The following is a 21469-nucleotide window of genomic DNA, read 5'->3' on the forward strand; positions in this document are numbered from 1 at the left end:
TTCTTAAAAAAAATAAATGGGGGGTTGGCTTGGGCTTTTTTTGGTTATTTTTCCCCCAAAAAGCAAGGCCAAGGAATTGAATAAATTTGAGGTTTACGGCTTTAGAGCTCACTGTCGCGGGCCCTGGATGGCACTGTGGAAAGGGGGAGAAAAGGGGGAGAAAAGGAGGAAAAAAGGGGGAAAAAGGGGAAAAAAGGAGGAAAAAAGGGGGGAAAAGGGGGGGAAAAAGGGGGGAAAAAAGAGGGGAAAAGGGGGAAAAAGGAGGAAGAAAGGAGGGAAAAGGGGGAAAAAGGGGGAAAAAAGGGGGGAAGGGGCAAAAAAGGAGGAAAAAAGGAGGAAAAAAGGGGGGAAAGGGGGGAAAGGGGGGAAAAAGGGGGGAAAAGGGGGAAAAAGGGGGAAAAAGGGGGGGAAAGGGGGAAAAAGGGGGGGAAGGGGCAAAAAAGGAGGAAAAAAGGAGGAAAAAAGAGGGGAAAAGGGGGGAAAGGGGGGAAAGGGGGGGAAAAGGGGGAAAAAGGGGAAAAAAGGTGGGAAAAGGGGGAAAAAGGAGGGGGAAAGGGGGAAAAAGGAGGGGAAAAGGGGGAAAAAAGGGGGAAAAGGGGGGGAAAGGGGGAAAAATGGGGGAAAAGGGGGAAAAAAGGGGGAAAAGGAGGGGAAAAGGGGGGGAAAGGGGGAAAAAGGGGGAAAAAGGGGGGGAAGGGGCAAAAAAGGAGGAAAAAAGGAGGAAAAAAGAGGGGAAAAGGGGGGAAAGGGGGGAAAAAGGGGGAAAAAGGGGGAAAAAGGGGGGAAAGGGGGGAAAAGGGGAAAAGGGGGAAAAAGGGGGAAAAAGGGGGAAAGGGAAAAGGGGAAAGGGGGAAAAAGGGGGAAAGGGGGGAAAAGAGGGGAAAGGGGGAAAAAGGGGGGAGAAAGGGGGGAAAAAAGGGGGAAAAAGGGGGAAAAAGGTGGGAAAAAGGTGGGAAAAAAGGGGGGGAAGGGGGAAAAAGGAGCCCTTTGGGCTGGCGGCCCCGCGGCCCCTCCGCCCCCGGCTTTTTCCAGCCCCGCAGGGGCCGCGGGGCCGCGCCGGGCCGTTTGTCCCTCCGGGAGGGTCTCGGAGCAGCGGGACGGGCGGTTTTGCTCCGGGGACACCGGCGTGGAGCGGACGAGGGGACACGGGTGGCACCTCCACAGCCCCACAACCTTCTCCAGATCGTCCCCCTCCGAGATTTTGGGTCCTTCCCAGCAGCTGCTCTTCTCCGGGACCCCCCGAGCAGCGCGGGGGGAAAGTTCAGAGCTGGAGAAACCTGGAGAAGAGTTAAACTCAACTCCAGACTTGGCGTCTTCACGGGATTTCCCGTCTCCCTCCTCGCTCCGGCGCTCCAGGTGCTGCCGAAGTTGGGAGCTGCCTGCAATCCCCAGGATTTCTTTGCATCCCCAACCTGCTCGTTTTTCCCCCGAAGCCCGAGATCCGCCGCTCCGAACGGTCCGGCCGGGACCCCGTGTCCATCTCGCCCTCTGTTTGCCCACATTTAAAGCTCGTGCCCGGGAATCCTTCGGTTTCTCTTTCCCCCCCATTCCCCTCCCCACCAGAATCCGCCTTTCGGGATCAAAAATCTGCCCGGCTATTTTTAAAAGCCTCGGCTTCGCCCCCCTCTCTCCTCCGGCTCGCGGTGACGGGCCGAGCTGCCGTCAAAGGTTCAGCTGTTTTCTGCCCCCCCGCCGCGCTCCCGGGGCACTAACAGCTGCGATTCCATCCCACCCGGAGCCAAATCTGCGCCGGGACCGGGATCCACGTCCGCGGGGTTTAGGGGCATTTGGCGACTTGTCCGGCGGCGTTTGCTGGGGTAAGTGGGATGCTCGGTACCCGGATCCTGGGGAGCGATGCTGGGGGGCAGGAGCGTTTATCTCCCGTTAGAGACCCGACGCCTCTTTAGACGCATTTTGCTCAGTCTCCCCATCCCCACAGGCCATTTCTGGGGGGCAAACCCGGCGGTTTTGCAGCAGGTTCGCAGACACGACCAATGCCAAGCTAGGGCTGGTCAAATCGCATCAAACCCGAGCAGATTAAATCTCCAGAAGTCAACGGTTTGAACCAAAAGCCCTCCCCGAACTCATGGCGTCAGCGGTTGGGCTGCAGACGAGCTGCGACCGCGCCGTCCCCACCCTTTGGGGGGTGACACGGCCCCAGGTGACAAAACACCCGCTTGGCACCAAAAATCAAGCGACCACCAGGATCAGGGGCTGTTCCCCACTCCTGGGGCACGGGGAAAACGTCATTTTTGGGGGGCAGGAGGGGGGATTTTGTGACCCAACTGCCTCCTAAATCAGCTGATTTTACTGGTGGGAAGCTGGGGGGGAACATTGGCTTTTGGCAGCGGTTTGGTCACAGATACTTTTGCCTGGGTGCTGTGACTCTGCCAGCTCGGGATTTGATCCTCGACATACACGGGACCAGAGGAAACGGCCTCGAGTTGCGCCAGGGGAGGCCGAGGTTGGAAATTTGGGGTAATTTCTTCCCCAAAGGGCTGTGGGGTGTTGGAACAGGCTGCCCAGGGCAGCGCTGGCGTCGCCGTCCCTGGAGGGGTTTAATACCCAGAGATGAGGTTCTCAGGGACACGGGCAGTGCCAGGGCTGGGGGAACAATTGGACTCCATGATCTCGAGGGGCTTTTCCAACCAAAGCGATTCTGTGATTCCATCAGACCCGTGTCCTCACAACGTACGCTACAATACGGGTCTTATTTTTTTTTGGTTACCCACCATTTCTCCTCTCTGCACCCAAACCCTCGCGGGTGGGATTTCGGGGAACCTGGTGTCCCCCGACCCCTGGGGACACCGGCCACCGTCAGCCTGTGCCCTGTCTGTCCCTGCGCCCTGAGAGGGGACACTACGAGAGACACGGCTAAAGAAATTATTCCCTGGGGGAAATTCAGTGTTTTTCCACGGGGACGCAACATGACCCAGGGAAGGAAAAATCAAGGATCTCCAAGGATCCTGCAACCCCGTGAGTGACATGCCCCCGTGTCACCGAGTGGCATCACCCAACTAGGGGGGTTTGGGGGCTCCCAGCTCCTCCTCGGGCTCCTCCGCCCGCCCCGTGTCACACACCGGCCCCCTCTGCCACCCTCCACTTGTTGTTCTTGGCTGGGTTTGAGCCGGTCTAAATTTAGGCGGGTCTATTTCAACACCCATCCCCTGCCCCGCGGGGGGGACGAGGACGGAGCAAAGGTAACCGGGGAGGAAGGGCAGGGACCGCGGGGTCCCATGCGGGGGCTGCTCCCCGCGTCCCCTGCCGGGGAGGGACACCAGCACCTTGGATTTTATCCATCTGCGAGGCCATGGAGGTGCCCAGGACTGAGGCTGGCGTTTTCTCGGCTGTCATTTCTCTGGCTGTCACTCACGGTAGAGCTGGGTGACAAGGACAAGCCGGTCCCTGTGCGCACTGCGGAAGGAGCTACTGGTACTGGGAACCAGCTGCTGGTACTGGGAACCAGCTCCCTCTCGGCTGTCATTTCTCTGGCTGTCACTCACGGTAGAGCTGGGTGACAAGGACAAGCCGGTCCCTGTGCGCACTGCGGAAGGAGCTACTGGTACTGGGAACCAGCTGCTGGTACTGGGAACCAGCTCCCGGCACTGGGAACCAGCTCCCGGCACTGGGAACCAGCTCCCGGCACTGGGAACCAGCTCGTCTCTGGCGGACTCAGATGCAGGTGAGTGGGGCTGGGACGAGCGTCCAAGTCACAGGGTATTGTCACCAGCACCATGGGGGGCTCCAGGGTCTGGTCCCGTGTCCAGGTGGCCCCAAAAAGAGGGAGGGCTGGGGTGTCCGAGCCCCCCGGCTCCATCTGCTCTCCCAGGTGGCATCACCTCGGGCTTGTGGAGCATCTCCAGCCACCGCTGCCGCCTTCGTCCCAACGCCATGGGGCTCGGGACGTCCCAAAGAAGGTCCCATCGCCTGCAAGACTCATGGCTGGGCCTCTCCTGGCCCCGGCCAGAGCCACGTTACACATTAACCAGCTGTTTATCTGCCAAGCGCTGGGACAGGGACAGGTCCCCTCTCTGTCACCATCTCCTGGGGATTTTGGGCACCGAGAGGTCACAAGCTCCTGTGAGCCCCAAGAAAGATGTTAAGCCTGGTCAACCAGGGTTAAGCCAAGCAGGGCGAGTGGTTAAGGGCTGGACTTGATCTGAAAAGGTTTTTTTAGAGAATCAGAGAATCATTTTGGTTGGAAAAGCTCCTCGAGATCATCGAGTCCAACCATAACCCACCCCTGGCACTGCCCGTGTCCCTGAGAACCTCATCTCTGGGTATTACACCCCTCCAGGGACGGCGACTCCAGCACTGCCCTGGGCAGCCTGTTCCAACACCCCACAGCCCTTTGGGGAAGAAATTACCCCAAATTTCCAACCTCAGCCTCCCCTGGCGCAACTTCCCCAGGTCCCTCAGCTGCTCCAGCCCCTTCCCCAGCTCCATTCCCTTCTCTGAAGTCGCTCCAGCACCTCAAGCTCTTTCTTGTGTAATATCCCAGGGCAGCCGCACTTATAATCCGGATTTCCAACCCTTGGTGAGGAACCCCCCCGGGTGAGGACCCCCCAGGCTCTGCATGGATTGGAATGGGGACACCCACCTGCTGTAAGAGCCCAGGGCAGCTGGACAACCCTGGCTTCTTCTTCCTCCGAGCTCTCTTCTTCCTCCTCCTCTTCTGCAGGCATGGTAAGGAACCGCACGGGCAGAACCGTCATTCTGACGAGAGTCCCCATGGGTGTGCGGGGGTGGACAGGGATGGCAGAGCTTCTGGGAGGTGACTGGAGCAAGGAGAAGGTCCTTGCATCATGCCCTTGGCCACCAGAGCCGTGCGGAAGGGCTGGCAGCATCCCCAGCAGCATCGCCTGCCCCTAGCAGGGTGTTCCTCTGCAAGGACAGCATCCCAAGGAGAGCATCCCAAAGAGAATATCCCAAAGAGAGCATCCCAAGGAGAGCATCCCAAAGAGAATATCCCAAAGAGAGCATCCCAAGGAGAGCATCCCAAAAAGGGCATCCCTAGGAGAACATCTGAAAGAGAGCATCCTCAAGGAGAGCACCCCAAAGAGAGCACCCCTAGGAGAGCACCCCTAGGAGAGCCTTTAAAAAGCTCCATTATCTCCCAAAATAAGATGGGGACAGCAGGGCACAGCCCAAGTTCGAGGTCTTCCAGTGAAAGGCACCAGCCACATCCACCACTTGGTCCCAGCAGCTCTGCTAGGAGAGCTGAGACCTCCACCCTCCAAAACTTAAATTAATTTCGCAGCACCCTGCCCAGCTCACATTCACCTCCTGTGAGGGCAGCCATCCCTTATAACCCCTAGCTTAATGAGCTAAACAATCCCTGCCAGGGGGTGTTCGTTGGCTCTTCCCGGAGCTGTGGGACACGGCACGGCCTTCTGCAGCACCAAGCAATCGCATTCCAGGGGCAGGGTGCCCTTGGTGCCACCAAGCCTCTGGCCAAGGAGCGACCGCACAGCCCGGCCAAGGTTGACATGGGAAGAAGGGGTTTCCCAGCTCGGAAATTTTGTCCCTTTTGTCCCCTGGCAAGGCCGGGGTTGGAGAATCTCTGTCCCGGCCACGTCCCAGGGCTGCGGTCCCAACGGCTGCCCTTGGCTCTCGGCCCCGCGCGTGCCACGGGTACCACCTCCCGTCCCGGTTGGTTTGGGACACCCCATCGGCATCTGCACCGGGACGTTTCTGCAGCGGGCAGCCCTGCATTCGTTCCCCTCAGGCGTGAAAGAAGCAGGTCAACTAAACTGGCCACCAAGCTCGTTAAAACTGGGAGATAAGTGCTTCCAGAAAGTCGCTCCATCATGAGATCACGAGGTAGTCTGTTCATCTCCACAAACCCTTTGGGGAAGAAATTATCCCAAATTTCCAACCTCAACCTCCGCCGGGGAGAGGAGACCAACATCCCCCATGCTCCAGCCTCGTCTCAGGTAGTTGTAGTTGGACTGGGCTGGGTGGTGGGAGGAGAAGCAGCTGCCACCCCCGCCAGGTCCCACAGCTCTACTGGGATGCTCCGAGCCGTCCCGTCTCTCCCAGTTTCTTCCCAGTGCAAGATCCTGCGCTGCAACTCGGAGTACGTGGCCGCCACCCTCAACCTGCGCGGTTCCACCAGGAACGCCGCCTTCTGCAACGCGCTCCGCTCCTACTCCCACTGCACCCGCAAGACGGCCCGCACGTGCCGGGGCGACCTGGCCTACCACTCCGCCGTCCACGGCATCGAGGACCTCATGATCCAGAACAACTGCTCCAAGGAAGGTCCCACGTCCCCTCCCCGGCCGCGTCCGCCGGCCCCCAACCACCAGGGCTTCGAGTCCCTCGACATCTGCAACTACGAGAAGAGTTTTCTCTACAAGCACGGGCAGCCCCCCAGCTACCAGCACTGCGCGGCTTTCGGGGACCCCCACATCCGCACTTTCCACGACGACTTCCACACTTGCCGGGTGGAGGGCTCCTGGCCGCTCTTGGACAACGACTACTTGTTTGTGCAAGCCACCAGCTCGCCGGTGGCGAAGGGCTCCAACGCGACGGTCACCAGCAAGGTAATGTAGGGCTCGACGGCAAACCCACGCGTCCCTGCACCCCCGAAAATGGCTGGAGAGGCTAGCAATACCTTCAGCTGAACCCAGGTGGGACCAGGAGTGAAGGTCTGCAGGCATCAAGGTCCTTGAGGGGACAGGAGAGACATGCAAACGCTCCCATTGCTGCCTGGGGATGGGTTATTGTGAGGTCCATGGGTGACCTGGACAGTCATAGAGTCATAGAATTCTTGAACCATAGAATCATGGAATTCTTGAATCATAGAATTCTTGAACCACAGAATCATGGAATTCTTGAGTCATGGAATTCTTGAATCATAGAATTCTTGAACCATAGAATCATGGAATTCTTGAATCATAGAATTCTTGAACCATAGAATCCTAGAATCGTAGAATGTCCTGAGTTGGAAGGGACCCACAAGGATCATTGAGTCCAGCTCTTGTCCCTGCATAGGACAACTCCAAAATTCACACTTAGTCTCTATGGTCTTGGCTCCACCTCAGTTTTCAGGTGGTTAAACGGTATTAAAGAAAGAAATGACAGATAATAAATAAAGGAAGAAAAGAAGGAAATGTTGCTTCCCCAAAAGGGTGGCGGCAACGTGGAAGAGATGGTTTGGGGCAAAAGGAGGATGAATCAGTGAAGCAGATGTGTGGGATCTGTGATCTCAGTCATCTTGAGGGTCTCTTCCAACCCAAATGATTCTCCAGTTCTCTGATCCCCTCTCTGCAGCTCACCATCATCTTCAAGAACATGAAGGAATGCATTGACCAGAAGGTTTACCAGGCTGAGATCGACAACCTCCCAGCGGCTTTCGAGGACGGCTCGGTGAACGGCGGCGAGCGGCCGGGCGGGAGCAGCTTGGCCATCCGGGAGCGCAGCCCCGGGCGGCACGTGGAGATCCGTGCCGACTACATCGGCACCACCATCGCCATCCGCCAGGCCGGCCGCCAGCTCTCCTTCTCCATCCGGGCGGCCGAGGAGGTGGCCCGGGCCTTCACGGAGGAGCAGGACCTGCAGCTCTGCGTGGGCGGGTGTCCCCGGAGCCAGCGCATCTCCCGCAGCGAGTGCCGCCGCGGCCGCCTGCCCGCCGAGACGGCCCGGGCGCTCTGCAAGGAGATGCTGCCCGTGGAGGACGTCTACTTCCAGTCATGCGTCTTCGACGTGGTCACCTCGGGGGACGCCAACTTCACCATGGCGGCTCACGGGGCTCTGGAAGACGCCCGGGTTTTCCTTCCCAACGTGGAGAAACTGCACATCTTCCAGGCTGGGGCAAGCTGCCCGCGCAGCTCTTCTTCCTTCCTCCTCCTCCTCCTCACCTCTGGTTTTTGGGTTGTTTTGTTGCACTTTTAAGTCTTGCTGGCATTGGAAGAAGGAATCGGAGACCCAGACCTTGGGAGGTGGAAGATGGAGGGACACCGGTTTGCATCCGCTGCCAGCACTGACTGGACCTGGTTCCTCTCTCGAAGGCAGATCACTTTTTCTTCCGTTGGATTCTGATGCTTTTTCTTTTTCCCCAAAGACCATAGAATCATCAAATCATCAAATCCCAGGTTGGAAGGGACCTCAAGGATCGTCTGGTCCAACTTTTCTTGGCAAAACACGGGCTAGACAAGCTGGCCCAGCACCCTGTCCTGATGAACCTCAAACGCGTCCAACGTCGGGGAACCCGCTGCTTCCCTGAAGAAATTATTCCAACGGCTGATTGTTCTCATTGTGAAAAATCTTCTTCTCCTCCAAGAGCCTGATGAGGACATTGCAGCTGAATTAAAAAAAAAAAAAAGAAACATGAGGCGAAGACACATTCAGAAAACCTCTCTGCCCCTTAAGGCCTTTCCAGAAACTCACTTTGCACCTTTTTTTGCGGTGTTGCCACAGCAGATTTTTACTCTGGGTCCTTACAGATTCCGAAATAACAGGCTCCAAGCCCAGATCTCAATTTTTAGCAGTCAAAAAAAATCCTATTTGATGGATTTTGGGGCCCTTGACCCAGCTGCTACCAGAGTCACATGACGAAAATTGAGGCAATAAATCAGGTTTTGGAGCGCCGTGACCAAGGGTTGGGATTTCGGGGCTGGAAACCCACCATTTTGTACTGTATTCTCCTTTTTCTGGATTAATAACGTGCTGATTTCCAGCACCGGGAGCTGCAGAGCGTCAAGTTCCTGACATTTCAGGCTCCCGTTGCTATTTTATTTTGTTGTCTTGGCACCTGTCTAGGACTCGATTTAGCCAGTTCTGGACTTTGGACCAGTGTTGAGTTTCAGTGAGGAAAAATATCCCCCTTGGGCCCAACTTTGCTCTGTCACTGTCACAACCCCCTTCAAATCCAACCCAGGCCGTGGGTTTCGCTTGTAAAAAAGAGAATTAATAACGAAAAAAGATATAAAAAAAGACGGTATCGATGGGCAGGGGAACAACGAGCCGATGTACATAAATATAGAGCTGAATCCAAATTAGATGTTTAATATATTTAAGAGGCTTTAAGTAAAGCAGATAGAGTTCTATATGATCAGAAATATTTTCTGTATGCATTTTTTTTTTTTTAATAAAGAGGACTTATATTAAAATGCAGCTTGGGAGAACTGCAGCTCATCCGGGTACGGAGGATCTGCTGAGCCACAATGGGAGGTTTTATAATCCACATGTTGGTATCTTCGCAATTTTTGGTCATTTTTTTGTTTCCTCTGGCCAAGGGCGCAAAGAGTAAGTACAGAACATTTTGGAGAAATCTCCACGTGTTTCCTCCTCTGACCCGCGCTCGAAGCACTCGGTGGCTTTTTTTTGGTTTTCTCCATTTCTTCACTAATCCCCGAAGGTTTTGCCATTAAAAGTGTCTATTTTCGAAGTCCTCATTTCCTGCCATCCGCCTTGTTACTTCTTTGGTCGGCAGCAGCAGGTGAAGATAATAATATCTCCCCTGCCCCCCCGAGTCCTTTCACCCCACAGCATTTTGTGGGCTATATTTACCCTGGTGAGCGGGTGTCCATCTGTCCTGCTGTCACAGGAGGCTGCGGGTCCCCCCAGTCCCAACCTCCCCCCGGGTAAAACCCTCCGGAGCTGGATGTGAGAAATACAATTGAACAGACAAACCGAAACAAACTAGCAAAAAGAAAATAAAACAATAAAAAACAAAAAATAAAGAAAACAAAATAGCATATGACATATAACATACGACACATGACATATAACATCTAACATATAACACACGACACGACATGTAACATGTAACACATAACACGTAACACATATGACATATAACCTATGACCTATAACATGTAACACATAACGCGTAACACATAACATATAACACATGACATATGACATGTAGCATATAAAATATAACGATAAAATAAAAACCAAAAACAAAACACAAGAAAATAAGAGAAAACAAAAGGAGAAAGAAAAGAAGAGAATATAAGAGAAAAGAAAAAAAATAATAAAAAAATCTAAAAATCAATCAAAAAATAAAAGTAAAATAAAAGTAAAATAGAATAAAACCAAAATAAAAATACAATAAAAGGCAGCCGCTTCCAGGGTGTGAAAACTCGGCTTTTCCACAGCACCCAGCGATGCCACACAGCTACCAGAAAAAGCGTCACGGTCAGATCTGGCGATGCAAAATAGAATTATCCTTTGGATTTTGGAGCCACTCAACCAGAATTCCACGGGGGGAGGGGGAATTTCCCCCTGGAGAGCCCAGGATCCCGCTCCCCGGCGAGCACGGAGCCGAGCGGGGCCGCGGTCACCCCGGCCCCAACCTCCTGGTGCCTCCAGAGCCACCAAACGGGGCCACAAGTGTCCCCAGGACTCGCCGCCCCAGCTCTGTCCCCACCGCGGAGGGTGACGAGAGCCCACCCGGACCCTCGCAGCTCTTGCTTTGATGGTTGTTCAGCCTCAACTCTTCCCAACCCGCCCACGAACGTCCCGCTGGGGAGGGGACAATGAACTGGGCTCCAAGGGCTTCGTTGCCCTTGAAAAGAACAGCGGGATTTCCTGGGTCTACCTGTGAAAGGTGGATCCGAGACCCCTCACGCATCATCCACCTGCCAAAGCCCATCAGAAACATCAAATATCTCCCGTCAGGACCCATAAGCACCATCGAGTCCAACTTCTCCTCGCAGGGCTTCCTAAACCCAACCCAGCCGACCAAGAGCATCCTCCAGACGCTCCTTGAAGACTTGGGCCGGAGAGGGGACGCTGGACCACCCCGAGCAGCCCACGGAGCTCTGAAGCTCCCGACTCTGGTTGGAGCAGGTCCTGGGGAGTCCCAGCAGGTCACGAAGCCACCACACCCCTCACGCCGCCGCTTAAACCCGATCCGCGGCCTGGCCGAGCTCCAGCGGCCAACGGGTTTGTGCCTGTTCTCCAAACCCTTCCCGGCTCCGCATCCTCAACGGCTGCCGAGGAAGCAAGGCCATGCGAAGACGTGTTGAAGCCTGCAAGGAGAAATAAAAAAAGACCTTTCTACCCCTGACAAATTGCAGTCGGAAATAAAGAAGTGGAACGTAGGCCCGGGTCCAAGCCCCGCTGATGTCAACAAGACTATTTCCATTGACATCAGGAGAGTTTGGATCTCGCCCTTAAATTTCCAAGCATGTGCAACCTGCTAAAAAAAGACGTTGGCAACACCAGACAATGTCTTTGGGCTGTTTTGTGTCCAGATGCCCAACCTGGGCGGTTGGAGCAAGGGGATTCCTAGTCTGGGATCAGAGCTGGGCTTTGCCAGGCCCAGGTTGTCACCAGCGGGAGGGTGTGACAAGTTGGGGACAATCTGCTGCTCTGACATCCCGTCCCACCCCGATTCTGCGTCGTTCGCGAAAAAGAACCTCAAAGCACAGAAAAATTTAAAGAATTAATAGTAATAATAATAATAATAATATATATAAAAGAAATAAGCTGCCAGTGGCATTTGGGCAGCAGGTGCGCGAAAGCCAGATCTCGGGAGGTCCAACCTCCCTGTGTCCTCATGAAGTGGCAAACGTCACCCTTATCACCCTCTTCCAGCCATTCCTTCCTCTTCTTGTAAATACACAACGATTAACGCCCATCCTCACCTTTATTTACATGCTCAAAACACGAGAAATTGGCTCAGAGAAGCCAAAGTCAAACGCAGCTTCGCTTCCCTCCTCTGAAACTTTGTACCCAGGGCCGGGCAGGCCGAATACAGGAATACAATCCAAATAACACCATTGTATTAATAATCCAAATACACCAATATCATCCCAATACACCAATATAATTTAAATACGCCAATATAATCCGAATACGCCAATATAATCCACCCGAGCAGCCCTCCTGTGCCATTCCTGGTGAAGCCTCTAGATGTCCACACAACCCAAAATATGAGAAAGGACTTGGGCAGACTCAGCAAAAAGGATGTCGTTCATCCTCACCCCAAACGCCACCAAATGCTCCCAGAAAAGTTCCACCACCCAGAATCACTGCCTGCGACATGGTGAGGAGGACCAAGACGGGGTTGTCCCCCCCTCAATTTTAGGCACCCAACCTGGTTCTCGAAATTCGGGAGCTCGGTGTTCGGGGTGAGCATCCCCGCTCAGGCCCCCCAGCAGCCTCTGACTGCTGAAGAGTAAGAAATTTTCCTTATTTCTTCGCTTTCTCCAGCATCTGGGGCCTTTTGAGGGACAAAAGCAGGGACGGAAGCTCAGGAAACCTTTTGCTCTACGATACTTTTTTCCTCCCTCTGTCACAACGTGTTTCAAACCCGGTCGACACCGAAGGCCAAGAGGGGCCAGTGGGTCGGTTTGGCCGAGAAACGAGCCGGGTTTGTGCTTTGGGAAGAGGCAGGTTTGGCGGGCAGAAGGTTGTGCTGGTCCTGCTGTGCGTCTGGAGCCCGCGAGGGGTCATGTTCTCCCAGCCCGAACCTCCTGGAGCAGATGACACACACGGGACTCTGCAAAGCCCCAACTCAAATTCCTCTTTGTTTATGGATGACTGAGGGCTGAGTTCAGCCTCTTTTCGCAGGCGCTTGGCTTTCCGCTTCCTCTCTTGCAAAAAAAAAAAAACAAACATAATCTGGTCAGAAAAAGAAGTGAAGAAATCCCATCGTGGCAAAGCGTCATGTCAAGAGATGGAAATTTGGGATTTTGGGGGGGAAAAGTCCTCCTGTCCAAGCCCCGAGAGCATTTCTCTGTGTTCAGCGGGGATGGGCAAGGGAAAAAGGGGATCCCAAGCTGTGCCCCAAAGCATTTCAAGCCTCTGGAGCACAGGCAAAGCAGCGAAAAAAAAGGTGAATTTTGCAAATCCCAAACAGGGATCTGCCCTGAGAAGTTTCCAACCCATTCTGGGTCAATCCCTGGGAACGCCGCTGCATTCCAGCCACCACAAACCTTCTAATTCGCACCAAAACTGCTGCTTTTGTTGAGAAACTGAACCAGAGACATTCCCCTCCTGCCTCCAAACCCAGAACCCTCCGGCAGCCCTTTGGCTGTCGAATCACAAGCCAAGCGTGGGGACAAGTGGTGGCTTTCCAGGAGCCACCGAATCCCACGGCCCCTCGTTTTCCAGCCGCGTGATTGATGATGTTCCCGGGACACAAACAACCGACCCGCAGGAAACGTCTTTTCCTCCCTGGCTCCCGCACCACCGGCACGCTCTGTCCCTTCGCTCGGGACATTGCGAATCCCTCCCCGTCCCCCTCCTCCTCCTCCTCCTCGCTTCGAATTTGCTGGAAGCAACCATATACGGTGGAAAAAAAAAAATATACGGAGAAAACCTCAGCGAGAAGCTGCAGGCTCCGGCAGAAAGCGGCTCTTTCCAGGGGCGGCAGCGGTTCTCTGGAGACGGGCGCAGGACGGGACGGGTTGGGGTTCTGCAGGTCCCCAAAACTGGGGAGAAAAAATACTTGTATCAGCATCCAGCTTTTATCATAGAATCACAGCATCATTTTGGTTGGAAAAGACCTTTAAGATGGAGTCCAATTGTTCCCCCAGCCCTGGCACTGCCCATGGCCCTGAGAACCTCATCTCTGGGTATTAAACCCCTCCAGGGATGGCGACGCCAGCACTGCCCTGGGCAGCCTGTTCCAACGCCCCACAGCCCTTTGGGGAAGAAATTACCCCAAATTTCCAACCTCGGCCTCCCCTGGCGCAACTCGAGGCCGTTTCCTCTGGTCCCGTGTATGTCGAGGATCAAATCCCGAGCTGGCAGAGTCACAGCACCCAGGCAAAAGTATCTGTGACCAAACCGCTGCCAAAAGCCAATGTTCCCCCCCCAGCTTCCCACCAGTAAAATCAGCTGATTTAGGAGGCAGTTGGGTCACAAAATCCCCCCTCCTGCCCCCCAAAAATGACGTTTTCCCCGTGCCCCAGGACTGGGGAACAGCCCCTGATCCTGGTGGTCGCTTGATTTTTGGTGCCAAGCGGGTGTTTTGTCACCTGGGGCCGTGTCACCCCCCAAAGGGTTGGGCCGGCGCGGTCGCAGCTCGGCTGCAGCCCAACCGCTGACGCCATGAGTTCGGGGAGGGCTTTTGGCTCAAACCGTTGACTTCTGGAGAGGTTTGGCCTCCCCAGTGCCCAGCCCGGAGGGAATTACAAGCAGGATTCGGATGGTGGGATTAAGGGCAGTTTCCAGGTGTCACCGACACAAAGCGCGGCGCCCGAATCTGCTGCGCCTCCCCGGCCGTACGCAATTCCTTTGCCGTGACCCTGGGTTGCAATGAGTCACCTCGGGGCCTGGTTTCTGGCTCAGCCCAACCCTGCAGCTCTTAAACCGGGTTCTTCCCAGCGCCGTGAGTCATTCGGCTCTCCCTGTCATTGCTGGGAGAGAATGGGATGGGTTGGGTTGGGACCTTGAAGATCGTCTCGTCCCAACACCTCCCACCAGACCAGGTTGCTCCGAGCCCCGTCCAACTTGGCTTTGGGCACTCCCGGGGATGGGGCACCCACGACTTCTCTGTTCCAGGGCCTCACCGCCCTCCTGGCGAAGAATTCCTTCCTTAGATCTAATCCAAATCTACAAATCCACCATCTTGCAGCTTCAAACCAACCCGGCGGGAGCGAGGAAGCTCCCACGAGCTGGTCTGTGCCCAGAAACCCAACTGGCTTCTCTCCGCTGCCCTTTTTTTTTTTTTTTTTTGCAGAATACGTGACATTTCGAAGCTTTTGCTTTTATAACCTAAAATCCCGCGGCGTTTCCAAACCCCTTGCTTAATTCAGGGCGCTTGCTCGCGTGGGAAACCTTGCGAACCAAGTCGTGGCCCCGAGGAAATTCCAGCTGCTCCTTCTGCAGAAGGGCCGGGGAAGCATTTCCAGTGGGGTAAGGGTCAGCGGAACACAGGGCAAAGCTGACTGACAGATAAAGAGAAATTTGGAGAGGATCTGGGCTGTGGAACGTGCCTTGGACCGTCTCCTTCTTTGGCTCAGGGCTCCATCACCCTTTGACATCGCCGGAATGTGTTTTACAGTCCGATAGCTGGATGCGGCTTTTTTGGAATGACGAGCACCGAAGGAAACTGGAGAGCGAGAGCGTAAACACGGCTCTGAATGGCACGCCGGGGTCTTTGGGATCAAATATCCCATCGCTGGCAAAGCTGGAAAGAGATCTCGTTTTGGCCAAATTAGAACAAACCTGTAATTCTTCGTTAATCCACCACCCTTTTTTTAATTTCTCCTGGCGTGGCGGGAGACAATGGGCTGAGCCGGCCGGGGCCAGAGGCGGCAGGAAAAAGGTGCATTTCCTCCGTTCATACCCGATCGCGAAATCATTTGCTCGCAGTAAGGAAATTCACTTGGCAGGCTGGACGGTTTATGCCCGGAGGTTTATCTGGCCGGTTTATCGGTTTATACTAACAGGTGTGAATTAACTCCGGGGGGGGAAGGAGAGGATGGCGGAGAAAGAAAAGCAAGACCCGTGCCAGAAACACACAGATAAACAAGCTCCAAAGGACAAGGGAGACGATTCCAAACAAAACCCACATCCCTTTTCCTCATTCGGGGTGGGGAGCTCTTAGAAACCCCCATTTTTTCCTTTCCTGCCCTGTTGGGCGGCTCCAAAAAACCCATTATTTTCCCATTTCCTCTGCTCTCTGTGTTTTCCTGAACTTAAGGGCTTCTAAAACCAAGGGTAAAACAGCCCCCTGCCCGTCCGGGAGGAATGTGTGCTCAGCAAAAATGGTCTAGGAAGGAAAATTTGAGAGTTTCTCCGAGTCAAAAGGCTCCTATGGGGACAACACAACTGTCCCTGCTCCCTAAATTGGGGCTGGAAACCAGAGACGGGGCCCCTGCCCTGGGCAGAGTTTATCAGGGGGATGTGGCTTGTTTGCCACCCCTTAGATAAACTTGTTGACAAAAATAAATTTAAAAAAAAAAAAAAAAAAAAAGTCTCCCATTTTCAAACAGCTGGACCTTGTGATCTTAAAAATAAACATTTCTCATCGGTGACTTTCTGCCCCATTCGCTCCCCCGTCAAGATGACGGATCCGGGGAACGGGGGTGTCACGCTTCCCCTTTAGTGATATGACGGGGTGTGGAGAGGGATTATTTCAGGATGATTTCGGGGAAGGGCCCCGAAACGCAGCGGGTGTGGGGGGGGTGCGGGTCCCCCATGGGGCGGTCATGGGGGGCTGCAGAAAGTGGCAGATTTGGGGGAAATACCCCCGCTCCCCATACCCCACAAGGAGGGGGAGAGGCCCCCAGGGTCAGGCCTTGCTCCCCTACCCCAAACCACCTCACACAACGCGGGGGCGGCTGGGGAGGCTGAGGAAAAGCCTCAGGTGCTGGGGGGGGCTGTGGAAATGCCCCCGGGCTGCCCAGGGGGGTGCTGAGGAAGGGGGGGAAACGCCCTGAGGGGTGGGGGGAAGCACCAGAGGCCCCGTGAATCCGCTCCCAGTTGGCCCAGAACGGCAGGACCAGCCCCGTTAAGTCCCAAACTGGGAACTGCCCCCCCGAGGGGGGTTATCCCCCTCGCTCCTGCCTGGGAACATTACGTCCTGTTCCCTGCGCCTCATTGGCCGCCGCCGCCGCCCTTTCTCGCTCCCCATTGGCCCGCCGCGCTGTCACTCCGCTCCCCCTCCCACCGCCCTCCTCCCGTGCACACGCTCCCCTCTCCTTCACACGCTGTCCACGCTCCGCACCCGGCGCCCTGATTGGCCGGCCGGGCCGTAAACAAGGCGGCGGCGGCCAATGGGGGCGCTGATCACGCGAGCAGCACGCCTGTCCACGCGCCCTCAGCGTGGCGCCGCTACCATCAACACGCGCGGGCGGGGGGGCGGAGCCTATAAAAGCGCCGCGGCCGCGGGGGCCGCGCTCACATCGCTGCGGGCGGCGGGCGGAGCGCGTCGCTGCAGCCCCGGCAACCCGAGGCTCGGACCAGCGCTTTTGCTTAAAAATCCGGACGCCTCCGGTCAGCTCCTGCCCCGTGCGGCGCTCCGGTTCGTTTCTCGAGTGTTAGCCCACGCTCCCCCCCCCCGCCGCCACAAAGCCATGGTGATGTTCAAGAAAGTGAAGACTTTCACGCTGGCCTTCAGCGAGCCCGAGAAGGTTTATTGCAGCGGGGAGAAGGTGGCCGGGCGTGTGCTGGTGGAGGTGGCTGAGGTGACCCGCGTCAGCGCCGTCAAGGTGCTGGCGTGCGGGGTGGCCAGGGTCAACTGGGCCAAGGGGCCGCAGCAGTGCAAGCAGGAGATGGAGTATCTGCGCTTCGAGGACGTGCTGGCCCTGGAGGAGCAGCCCACGGGTGAGGAGAAGGGCTGGGAGGTCATTAACCGGCAGCTTTTCCTGCTGCTTGGTGTCCCGGAGGGGTGGAGAGTCTGTGGTTGGGTGTTGGGGTGAGGGGTTGTGGTGGTGGGATGGGAACGGGCGGTGGGGCTGGGATGGGAACGGGCGGTGGGACTGAGATGGGAACAAGTGGTGGGGTTGGGATGGGAACGGGTGGGCTGGTGGCCCAATCTGGGGAGAAACAAGCAAATTCATTGAAACCTACAAAGAGGCAGAGGGGGCGCTTGGCTGAGCCAAGTCCCAAGTTTGAAAGCCGAGGGGTATAAAGCAAAAGCTGGAGCATGGAGAGCGACACCGTTGATACCTAAAACCAGCGATTAGGTTTATTCAATGAGCTGGTTTACGGTGTCGGCGCGGTTGGCAGAAGCGCTGTGCCCGCGGGCAGCGAGTGCCGCGGTTGTGTCACGGCACAGAAGGTCCCGGCGCGGGCAGATCTCACCCCAGACAAGGGAGTTTTTCCTCCTGGGTACAGAGAACTGCCCCCAGCAGCTTCCTCATGGGGCTTCTCCCAGAGATAGAGACTTGGCAGAGCGTCCCGGGAGATAACGGGGTGACGCGGAGTCTGGGAGATCAAGAGATTGCGGGGAAAGAACCGGCGGGTTGGTGTTACCGCGAACGGGAGGGTGTGGTGAGGGGACGGGGCTGGAGCGCAGCGGGACACGCTGTCCCGGCTCCCATGGGGGTGTCGAAAGGAGGAGTGAGATGAAAGGAGGAGTTCCCGGCTTTGGGGACGCGGTGTCAGCAGAACGGAGATCACACTTGAGAACAAACCCACGGAGCTTCAGCTGACGTTTCCCTTCCCCTTTCTTTCCTTTTCCCAGATGGGGACGGCTCCGTAATCCTGAGACCCGGCAATAAATACGAGTACAAATTTGGATTTGAGCTCCCCCAGGGGTGAGTACGAGCTGAACGTTGCCTCTTAAAAAGAAAATTAAATTAGATTGTTACAGAAAAGTGCGTCTGTTGCTTGAGATGTGTCTAACAAGTGTCTCATTCCGCAGGCCTCTGGGTACCACGTTCAAGGGCAAGTACGGCTGCGTGGATTATTGGGTGAAGGCTTTTCTGGAGCGCCCATCCTTCCCCACCCAGGAGATAAAGAAACGCTTCGAGGTGATGGATCCCGTCGATGTGAACACTCCGGAATTGTTGGTAAGTGCAGCTTTACCCCGAGAAATTTGGGTGTCAGCAGGCGTTACGAGAAAGAAAAGCCTTTAGGTAGGGTCAGTCCGACCTCTGGCATTAAGACTCCCCTAATGAGCTTTATTGTTGAGCAGGGATTAAATACTTAGTTGTTAAGAAGTCCTAGTTACTTCTAGAAATCTACACCAAGCGAGGGGCTTGTTCTGCTTTCACTTGGCTGCGAGACGCCTGAGCCTTGTGGGGAACTTGAAGTTCTTGTTGCAAAATAAGAGGAAGGAAGGAGAGGTGGGATGGGAGCAGCGGGAAGGTTGCACCTCAATAAATACCTGATTTCTCCACAGTCCCCAGTTGCTGCCAAGAAGGAGAAGAAGGTGTCTTGTATGTTCATCCCTGATGGACGCGTGTCGGTCAGCGCCCAGATCGACAGGAAAGGGTTTTGTGAAGGTAAGAGCTTGTCCTCCCTTCTCAGAACTGGGGAGAAAGGGGGCGTTGGGACACGAGGGGGAGCGTTGGGAATACCAAACAGGCAAGGAAAAAGCCCCTACTTCGCTAAACACTGCATCATCTCCCCCCGCAGGCGACGACATCTGCATCAACGCCGACTTCGAGAACACGTGCTCGCGCATCGTGGTGCCCAAAGCCGCCATCATCGCCAAGCACACCTACCTGGCCAACGGGCAGACCAAGGTCTTCACCCAGAAACTCTCCTGTGTCCGCGGCAACCACATCATCTCGGGCATGTCTGAGTCCTGGCGCGGCAAAACCATCCGCGTCAAGAAGCTCAAACCCTCCATCCTGGGCTGCAACATCCTGCGCGTCGAGTATTTCCTGCAGGTGAGGAACGGGGCTTGATGTTCTTTGTCCTTCTTCGGTCACTGCGTGATTTTTGTCCCCTCTTGGTCCCCGACGTGCTGTAAAACTCTGTTTTTCCCTCTTGCAGATCTACGTGAGCGTCCCCGGCTCTAAGAAAATCATCTTGGAGCTGCCCCTGGTCATCGGCAGCCGCTCGGGCATCGGCAGCCGCAGCTCCAGCATGGCCAGTCAGACCAGTTCCGAGATGAGCTGGGTGGACTTGAACCTCCCCGATGCTCCGGAAGGTGAGTGGGGTTTGGTGACAGCGAGAGGTCGAGTTCAAGGGGCTGAGATGGGGGAAACGGAGATTTTTTGGGGGAGCTGACAGGTCCCTCTGTCCCTCGCAGCCCCCCCGTGTTACCTGGACATCGTCCCTGAAGACCATCGCCTGGAGAGCCCCACCACCCCGCTGCTGGACGACCCCGAGGGCTTCGACAGCCCCATCTTCATGTACGCGCCTGAGTTCAAGTTCATGCCACCCCCCACCTACACCGAGGTGAGCAGCCGAGCTTTGCCTCCGGCCTAAACCACCTCAGCGGGTTTTGTTTTTAAGTCTTGAGGTTAAAACCTCGAGGCGTCTCAACACTCTTTCTGCTTCCTCCCGCAGGTGGATCCCTGCATCGCCAACAACAACGTGCAGTGAGCGCCGGGGCGGATGTTCCTCTCCTGCTTTTGATTTTTGGGACTAAATCCGCCGTGCGGTGACACCCGCCCCGGTGCCAGCGTCCTGCTGCGGCTCCCGGCGAGCGCGGAGGTGGCCGAGTGTCCGGAGTCTGTGTGTTCCCTCCCGTGTCCGAGGTTTTGGACCTTGCCGACAGCCAAAATCCTGGGAAAAGCCCCAAACTCCCTTTGGTGCTGGAGAATTGTGAGCAGGGGAGGTGTCGAGGTCACAAACCCTTCGGAGAGGCAGAGTCCAGCCTAAAAAAAAAAAAGAATGTCCAGAATCGATGCCACACACCGTCCTTGGGGACACACGCGACCCGCGTTGGTTCCCTGTCTCTGAACGCACATGTGTGCAAAGCTTGGGACTAAACCCGGCTCAATGACAGCGGGGTTGTTGGTTTTAAACTTAAAATCCTTTAATCCCGGAGTGCAACCCGTCCCTGGTGCTCCTGCTGCTCTGGGGGGGAAGCACCAGCCCCGCTCCAAGCAGCTAAGCCTGGCCTAGAGTTCCATCAGGAAGCCCTGCCTGCTAAGCCTGGCTTAAAGTTCCAGTTGGGAGCTTGGCTAGGCGGCAGAGCTGGTTTATGCTCTGTAATCTCAGTCTGTATTTTCTCAACCCACTCAACCCGTGGGACGGGGAGAATCCCAGCTGCCTCTGACTGTTAAAAAGACACAAAAATGTTGAAAAAAATCCTTGTTTTCTACTGGTTTTGTATTTGTTATTTTGGGGGGGGGGGGGGGGGGCGAGCGGGGAAGAGAAAAATGTTCTATTTTGTACTGTTAATATTTCTGCCCCCATGGGGTGATGTTTATAATAAAGAGACAAATAAAGGTTGTGGCGCCTCTTGCATTTGACCTTGGGGAAGGGGAGGGGGGACAGGGAGGGGACAAGGTCCCAAAACCTTGGGGTCACCGTGGGGGGGTGACACGTTCCCTCATCCCCAAGGAGCCACTGGGTCCCTCCTGCAGTAGAGCTGCACTCACAAGACTTAGAAATTACTCAGATTTTTTGTCCGCTTTTTGCTTCCCCTTTTCCTCTTTTTCTTTCCTCCTTTTCTTTGCCTGTTTCTGCTTTTTCTTTCCCCCCTTTTTTCATCCTGTTTTCCTGCCTTTCTCCCTTTTTTCCCCTTTTTCCAGACCCCCCTTCGCAGCCCTTTCCCTGCTCAGCCGGGCTGCGCAGCCCCTCTCCGCTTCCATTTTTCCAGCGCAAAAACCCCAAAATTCAGTCAAAAAAGCAGCGTTTGGATCCACACCCACCAGGAGAGGAAACTGAGGCACAGGGAGCTGGGCTGGGGTTGGAATTCCTGGTCCTCATCACTGTTTTAGTGACACCTCCCCCTGTCCCCCCCCTCAAGAACTATTTTTGGGGAAGTAGGTGAAAGGTGACGGAACAAAAAACAGGCGGTGACGCCAGCGCGGCGGCATCGAGGAAGAGGAAAACCAGCCAAAAACAGCCGCGACCTTGACCGTGGGCTCCGCTCCCTCACCCCTCCCCGACTTGGCAGCCCCCCCGGCACCGCGGGGAGGACACAAGTGAC

The 21469-nt window shown here is 55.5% G+C and overlaps 2 protein-coding genes across 4 annotated transcripts; both read left to right on the forward strand.

Moving 5' to 3' along the window:
- Positions 1-1663: 1663 nt before the first annotated feature.
- On the forward strand, positions 1664-9398 carry HJV (hemojuvelin BMP co-receptor). 2 transcript variants are annotated; one of them, XM_065653573.1, is made up of 4 exons: positions 1664-1817; positions 4502-4686; positions 6043-6545; positions 7276-9398. In XM_065653573.1, exons 2-4 carry the CDS (start codon positions 4587-4589, stop codon positions 7894-7896), a joined length of 1224 nt encoding a protein of 407 aa, XP_065509645.1. In that variant the 5' UTR covers positions 1664-1817; positions 4502-4586; the 3' UTR covers positions 7897-9398. The 2 variants fall into 2 exon arrangements, with proteins under 2 accessions (XP_065509645.1, XP_065509644.1); XM_065653572.1 differs by lacking the exon at positions 1664-1817 and adding an exon at positions 3478-3682.
- Positions 9399-16818: 7420 nt separating this feature from the next.
- TXNIP (thioredoxin interacting protein) lies at positions 16819-20766 on the forward strand. Of its 2 annotated transcripts, none has more exons than XM_065653620.1 (8): positions 16819-17235; positions 18098-18170; positions 18278-18425; positions 18758-18860; positions 18994-19250; positions 19357-19513; positions 19616-19764; positions 19876-20766. In XM_065653620.1, exons 1-8 carry the CDS (start codon positions 16986-16988, stop codon positions 19909-19911), a joined length of 1173 nt encoding a protein of 390 aa, XP_065509692.1. In that variant the 5' UTR covers positions 16819-16985; the 3' UTR covers positions 19912-20766. The 2 variants fall into 2 exon arrangements, with proteins under 2 accessions (XP_065509692.1, XP_065509693.1); XM_065653621.1 differs by having other exon boundaries at positions 19616-19718.
- The last annotated feature ends 703 nt before the right edge of the window (positions 20767-21469 follow it).

This window comes from Caloenas nicobarica, chromosome 31, assembly GCF_036013445.1.
Source record: "Caloenas nicobarica isolate bCalNic1 chromosome 31, bCalNic1.hap1, whole genome shotgun sequence".
Taxonomy (NCBI): domain Eukaryota; kingdom Metazoa; phylum Chordata; class Aves; order Columbiformes; family Columbidae; genus Caloenas; species Caloenas nicobarica.